The sequence below is a fragment of the Neolamprologus brichardi genome, chromosome 2 (assembly GCF_056152115.1).
Source record: "Neolamprologus brichardi isolate AB-2024 chromosome 2, ASM5615211v1, whole genome shotgun sequence".
Taxonomy (NCBI): Eukaryota; Metazoa; Chordata; class Actinopteri; order Cichliformes; family Cichlidae; genus Neolamprologus; species Neolamprologus brichardi.
This window is the reverse complement of record NC_142105.1, coordinates 717,914-724,980: the sequence shown is the minus strand read 5'-3', so window position 1 is coordinate 724,980 and position 7,067 is coordinate 717,914. Positions and strand designations below refer to the sequence as shown.

The window sequence follows — 7,067 nt, the reverse complement described above, 5'->3', positions numbered from 1 at the left end:
TTTTACCGGTGCCAGACCTCGGGGAAATCTGGACCGGCAGCAAGCGGCACACAGGCTGAGAGCCCTGCGTAGCCAATTATTCAAAACTGGATTAACAGAGAGGATACTGACGTTAGTGTCCTGCTCAGGCCGGAGCCCATTTATTTCTCACTACCATTCATTCTCTCAACATTTACACAAATGACACTAAACCATAAAATAACAGGTTTCATAAACAGAACTAAAGTAACAAAAAGCATTCTTTCAAAAACAAAAAGGGCAAACTCAACCTTGACCTTTAGAAGAAGCGTCCATCGGTGGATGTGGCCACCACCTCTGGCTGGCGCTGTGAAGGGCCTACGGCATCAGATAGGTGGGACTACCTGTTCTGTGGACCACATTGGGGACCACACTCCCAGCTCCAGCTGCTGGGAGTGCTCCAGCTGCTCTGGACCTTTTGTGAGAAGCAGGAGGCAGCAGTAGCAAGGCAAGACTAGAGGGAATTTGATGAGGAGTCGCTGCAAATTCTCTGAGAAAGTCAGGCAAATGATCCACGTACCTCAGGTAAGCCAACACGATCCAGTTAAACTGGGACTGAATGTATTGTTTCCTGTCAGAGGTAAAGGAGGCCAATGATACTCCACAGAGCCCAAAAACCCTGTAAAGGAACTCCTCAAAAGGAGCAAAGATCCAAATAGTAGGAATTTTCAGGGAAACATAGAACAAGGGACACACAACCATGAGGGATGAACACAACAATGAAGAGAAGGAGACAGACAATATACACTCACAGAATAAAGCAGGTGGTAGAATTCAAATATTCTACCACAGATCAAATATCATAAATATTTCAGTAGAAATTTTAAAATGGCAGAACACACAGGGACAGCTTATAGTCATGTGAATGATGACAGATTTCACTTTTGCAGGTTGCAGTGCAATACTCTGTCAAACTCGGGGTCAGCAAACGGTGAGGAGGGCTGGCTGGTGTCCAGACAGGCAGCGGCAGTTCTTGAAACACAGATGGGATTTATGATAAATCAGGTTTTTAACCACATTCATTTGCATCTCCCCAATATATACGACGTCCTTTGACAGTAGATCAGAATGAGTCCTGGGAGGATAAACACTGTATTTCCTCTGCTATAGGGCAGGTTTCATTATTTGGACTTAGTAATAATAAAAATGCTAGTATGCAGCCACTGAAATACATGCGTTTGAGGTTTTCAGCCAATGTTGGCTCAACTGATATCAGAGATACGGTCAAGTTAAATTAAAGATTAAATATCAGAGAAAGCTGTGTCAAAAATAAAGGAGAGCTGGGATAGGCTCCAGCCCCAACGCGACCCTGACAAAGATAACTGGAAGAGAATAGATGAAAGAATACCACAGGTGTGCTCGGCTGTTGTATCTGCCAAAGGTTACTCTGATGAATTCATAGGATACATTTTGGTCTATAACTTGATTCTGCGATTTCTTTTTTAACTGCTTATATGCTTTCATTTCAGAGTGCAGTGACACTGCATAATTTGATGTTGTTCCTGGGATCTACTGGAGCCGCTCGCCCAGCTTGGGAGTCACCGCACCTAGTGCTCTGATTACCACTGGAACCACTGTTACCTTCACCCTCCACATCTTCTCCAGCTCTTCTCTGAGCCCTTGGTATTTCTCCAGCTTCTCGTGTTCCTTCTTCCTGATGTTGCTGTCATTCGCTACATCGATCACTACGGCCGTCTTCTTCTGTTTCTCTACCACCACTATGTCCGGTTGGTTAGCCACCACCATTTTGTCCGTCTGTATCTGGAAGTCCCACAGGATCTTAGCTCGGTCATTCTCCACCACCCTTGGGGGCGTCTCCCATTTTGACCTCGGGACTTCCAGGTTATACTCGGCACAGATGTTCCTGTACACTATGCCGGCCACTTGGTTATGGCGTTCCATGTATGCCTTGCCTGCTAGCATCTTGCACCCTGCTGTTATGTGCTGGATTGTCTCTGGGGCATCTTTACACAGCCTGCACCTGGGGTCTTGCCTGGTGTGATAGACTCCAGCCTCTATGGATCTTGTGCTCAGAGCTTGTTCTTGTGCTGCCATGATTAGTGCCTCTGTGCTATCTTTCAGTCCAGCTTTGTCCAGCCACTGGTAGGATTTCTGGATGTCAGCCACCTCCTCTATCTGCCGGTGGTACATGCCGTGCAGGGGCCTGTCCTTCCATGATGGTTCCTCCTCTTCCTCCTCTTTCTTGGGTTTCTGCTGCCTGAGGTATTCACTGAGCACGCTGTCAGTTGGGGCCATCTTCGTGATGTATTCTTGGATGTTCGTTGTCTCATCCTGGACTGTGGTGCTGACACTCACCAGTCCTCGGCCTCCTTCCTTCCGCTCAGCATACAGCCTCAGGGTGCTGGACTTGGGGTGAAACCCTCCATGCATGGTCAGGAGCTTCTATCTCCTCCTTTATCCAGCTTATTATCACAGCAGGCTACCTGATCACGGGCAGGGCGTAGGTGTTGTACCACAACTGAGGAAGTTCAGGGTCTCTCCAGTGATCCTCAGGACTTTCTATACGGGCGCTGTGGAGAGCATCCTCACACAGAACATCACATCCTGGTTTGGGAACAGCTGTGTCAAGGACAAAAAAGCTCTTCAGAGAGTGATCCGTATGGCAGAACGCTGCTGCAGGACTGTTCTCCCGTCCCTACACAGCAAAAACTGGAGTGTTAAAATTTCAGGGTTAAACATGTTAGAGTTGATTTCCACTCTCAAAGTGTCATTTTAACACATTCTGATTCAAATAGTGTTCAGTGTTGGAGTTATTAAACAGTGTTATTCAAGTCCAGGCAAATGAACTCTGAAGAGAGTTATTTATCTTGGTAGGCCCCTGGGCTTCTGCCCAGGTAAACCCGTGGATCAATTAATAGTTTGCTCTGCCGGGCCGATTTTCCATGTGCTTCTGCTGGTTACACCGTGGTGGATACCTGCCGTGTTGCTGCTTGGAGTATTTTACACAAACGGTAAGTAATTCAAACTTATATAAAATTCACGGTATTCTATCGGTGCAGTGAGGTTTTCTTGATGTTTCTTGGTGTTCGGTTGCTGAAAACGAGCTTTAATAGAGGAGGAGATGTGTCGAAAATTCTATTTAGCCTCCAATGCTAATGTTAATGTTGCAGTCTTTTTACTCGTGAGTGACGGTAGACACTGCACGTGGAAGCGCCGCGCCACGTTCAGCTTTTCCCCTGTTCACACAGACACGTCTTTCTCCACGCCAGTTCATGAGCGTTTTTGCTCCTCTGTTTATTCAGAGCAATTTTTTCACAATTGATAAGTAAATAACATCCCAAAATAATTGAAGAGAGCTTGTTTTAGTCACTCCTGCTTTTACTTTGACATCGTTCATCGTTGACTTGTCTCTAATCTGTCTCTCTCTCTGTCTCACTCTCTTCTCCCTTTGAGACACCCGCCCCAAACATAGTCAGTTAGGCTGTCCCCTCCTTTGCGATGTGTTTATTTTCATCTCTATTGTCTCTTTTCATACACGAATCTGATCGCATTTGTCAATCGCAGTATTTTATTTTGGAGAATAGCTTTTATCTTCAAAATTGCCTGGATTGTCTTGTGTGTCTTGGTGTAACTTCCTGCGGAACATGCGTGGCCCACGCAAAAAATAGACCAGATACCGAAACAATCGCTTCGTAGCACTCCGTGTCTGGTGTAAACTACACCATAGATTAACATGTATTTTGTATTGTGTTGTGTATCAATTGGACTGCTGCATGGACAGACACAGGTTTATTTGATAACATTAAATGTTATTGCAGTGAAATTCAAACGCATGGTCAGTATTAATCACCATGTACAGTATATGTCAGTGTTTTAATCATTTTTGCTTGAATTGCTCTAAATGCCAAATACTTACTAGTATGCCATTTTTGTTATTATTTTGTCTCAGTAAAATGCTGGTCCAGGTTCGATACTGCCAACAGCAGAAGTATGTGAAGTTGGAAGAGGTTGATGGGCGGTTTGAGTTTATGCAGTTTCATGAAAAAGGTTTGTTTATATCTTACCTAATTTTAGTTGGGGGGACAGAATTTTTTGTAGGGCGTTTCGCCAAGTCTCTTGAATCATACAGTGGTGTATCACTTTAGTGAATGTGAGGCAAGAACAGTTTACTTAAAAGGTGCACTCAGATATATCTTATCTTTTCCAGTCATCGAGAGATTTTGCCTGCCACCTGATGCAAAAGTAGCGTACAAAGATGCAACAGGGACAGAAGTTGATGAAGTGATTTTCAGTGACCTTATCAGCCAAGGCACTGTGGTCCTAACAGTTTTCTCAAGTGATGGTGAGAAATTTAAAGGGGCAAGCTCAACACCAGACATGGGGAAGGGCTGTGTGGCTGCTGGTTGTTCCAAATAATCAGGAGCACACAATTTGACCAATCAGCTGTTTGAACATTGAGATCAGTTAATTTAAATGAGTCAGGTCTGCAGTGTGATGTTGCTTTGTTAGTTAAAAATCTGCAGCCAGATTTTTTTCCTACACCTTACAGAATAATGTTGTTTTTTCCTTTTAGAATTTTCTGATTGCTCCTTGTCTTCTGCATCTGATTGTTCTGACTCAAGCTTCAGCTCAAATGCAAGTACATCAACTATACTTCTAGATGAGGGTCCCAGGAAGAAAACAAGAGTTGAGGGTACTGTTGATGTAGCATCTGCTAAAAAGGTTGTGACAAAACTCAGTTCTCATAGTTTTTTTTCTACTTCATTATTCTTAATATGTAGAAAAACTATTCCTCACTTTTTGCATCTTTTTTTTCTCAAGTTAATTGAAGGTGTACTTGGAACCAATTCAGGTGGTGAAGAGGTTCTCCAGGAATATCACACAACACAAACTCTAACAGATGCTACCAGAAGAAAAATGGTCAATATAATAGTGGCTCACATGATTGATTGCCATGGGTATGTGTGTTCTATTTGTGCATTTTATTTTATTTTTTTAAATACAAGTTACTATTTTGCCATTACTTAAGCATGCTAATTTAAAATCGTTTTTCAGGCACCTCCCCACCAAAGCTGTTAGAGAACAGTACGCGCTAGGGGTAGTGACATTGTTCCCATCCCTGAAAGACCCATACTCCAAGAAAGGCTATGTATAGTCACTATTATTGCACTTTGTTTACATAATTTTCATGCTGTGCATCATTGGGATTTGTGTGCGTTGACATTTAAGTTCTGAAAATTTTCAGATTGACAACACATTATTTTTGAATGTATTTACATTTTAGGAACACTTCTATGATGCTGCAAGCAGCACTGGATACATTTCTTGGCGTTTGAAAACGATACAGAGAAAGACTAGAAGAGGATCTGCACCACCAAGTAGCTCCACTGGCTTTGCTCAAGAAGGAGGTAAGAAATTAAGTGTCCACAAACTAGATAATGTTCTCATTTACATTATATACTATTTTGTTTTCATTTACCTATCTGCTCAGCACCTATGCTTTTATGTTTGTGTGTTTTTCTTCAGGGGGCCCAAATTACCAAAGGCCCATTAATGTCGACATGCAGCTTGATGGAGATGCTTGCCAGGAGGCCATCTCTTTGCTGAACCATACATCCGACACTTCCTTGATTTTCCAGAAGATGAGAGAGACTTTTCAGCATCGTCAGAAGCTCATCAATGATCCTGACAAAAGTCTTGATATCCTGTCTATCTTCCCAAGATTCTTGGATACAAAAGGATTGGTGAGAATATTCAGTGGAATTTTTAATATCACTTTAAATTTCAAGATGAATGTGGCAGTAGTAGATTTTCTTTCTTAAAGGTGAATCAAGACTTCACTCTCCTGTTTGATGATGAGATATCTACCAGGCTGCTTCAGAAATGGGATCCAATCTTTAGGTATCAAATCATCAAAGAGGCCAAGCAGCTCACCTCAACAGTAGAGTTGCGTCAATTGGTGCAGTCAGCAGAGAGTCCACCAGGAAGTGATCTTGATGAGGCAGCAAGTGAGTTTGTTAAATATGATTTGCTATAAGCAGTTAACGTTCAATAGCATCAGGATTCTATTAATAAATACCAATTCATTCACCTGTTAGCTTTGCTTCATCAGTTTTCTTTAGCTGTTAGTTTAATGTTTATGACAGCACATTTCAAGTTTCTTAGGAAGTGCTTTTCTAGTTCTCCTTAAAAATTGCATTTGAAAGATTTGCTGATTCTTGTGACTCTTTGGCCGCAGCCTTTGACCAAGACATGGCCTCCCTGTTGTTACTGTTACATCTCCTTCCGCCACCTCCAGGAGGACCAAAGTATCAAAAAATCAGCGCCTCTGATGCTGTTGAGAGACTTGTAGTCTTTCATAAGGTAATTTAATATTTATAGTTTTTATCATAAGTTGCCATGTCACTGGTTAAGAGGTGAATGAAACAAATTACAGTTGAGCTTACAAAGGAGGTTTACATACTCATTTCTGTGATGCTATTATCTCTGACTTGCTCCTGTGTCTAATGCTCAGTATCTTTGTCTCAACTCCAGTCTTGCTGCAGTTTGGAAGAGCATCTCCAGAATCAGCAGAGTCAGCAGCCATACCTCCTGGCTGTTGGGCGCCAGAAGAGGAAGGTCGACAGCTTCTATGTTGCCATAGACAAGCGTCTCATCCCCTGCCAGGCCAGCCGCTCCCTTGGGGCATTTGATGAGCTTTTTAAAGCTCATTTTGCGTTCAATGTGTCTTATGATGCTGCACTTGTGAATTTCTACACATTTCTGCAGACAACAGTATACAATATTGATATGGGGAAAATGAAGGAGTCCCCAAGAGTTTGTGACCTGAGAGCCAAAATCCTTAACCAGGAAATTCTTCTCACAACCTAAGTAAAAATCATTAAAATGCTGACATGTTTTTTGTGTAAGAGAGCTTATCCCAGCAGGCAGCAGCTGATTTCACATTTAAGAGGTGAACATGGTTATTATCCTGGACCTAAGTTTAAGTTATTTTGTTGGCAGCCAGGCTGCAGGCTTCAGTTCCAAACTTATGCAGGCTTTAGGAAGCACCTCAGTAGTTTTCACAGCAATGTTGACCAAAATGATGG

The 7,067-nt window shown here is 42.6% G+C and overlaps 1 protein-coding gene across 3 annotated transcripts; it reads left to right on the top strand.

Moving 5' to 3' along the window:
• The first annotated feature begins 2,749 nt into the window (after positions 1–2,749).
• Positions 2,750–7,067, top strand: LOC102797629 (uncharacterized). Of its 3 annotated transcripts, XM_087845638.1 has the most exons (11): positions 2,750–2,990; positions 3,929–4,026; positions 4,187–4,321; positions 4,553–4,701; positions 4,801–4,937; positions 5,035–5,128; positions 5,264–5,387; positions 5,506–5,723; positions 5,804–5,987; positions 6,218–6,342; positions 6,514–7,067. In XM_087845638.1, exons 2-11 carry the CDS (start codon positions 3,933–3,935, stop codon positions 6,847–6,849), a joined length of 1,596 nt encoding a protein of 531 aa, XP_087701764.1. In that variant the 5' UTR covers positions 2,750–2,990; positions 3,929–3,932; the 3' UTR covers positions 6,850–7,067. The 3 variants fall into 3 exon arrangements, with proteins under 3 accessions (XP_087701764.1, XP_087701771.1, XP_087701768.1); XM_087845645.1 differs by lacking the exon at positions 4,187–4,321 and having other exon boundaries at positions 2,760–2,990; XM_087845642.1 differs by lacking the exons at positions 2,750–2,990; positions 4,187–4,321 and having other exon boundaries at positions 3,831–4,026.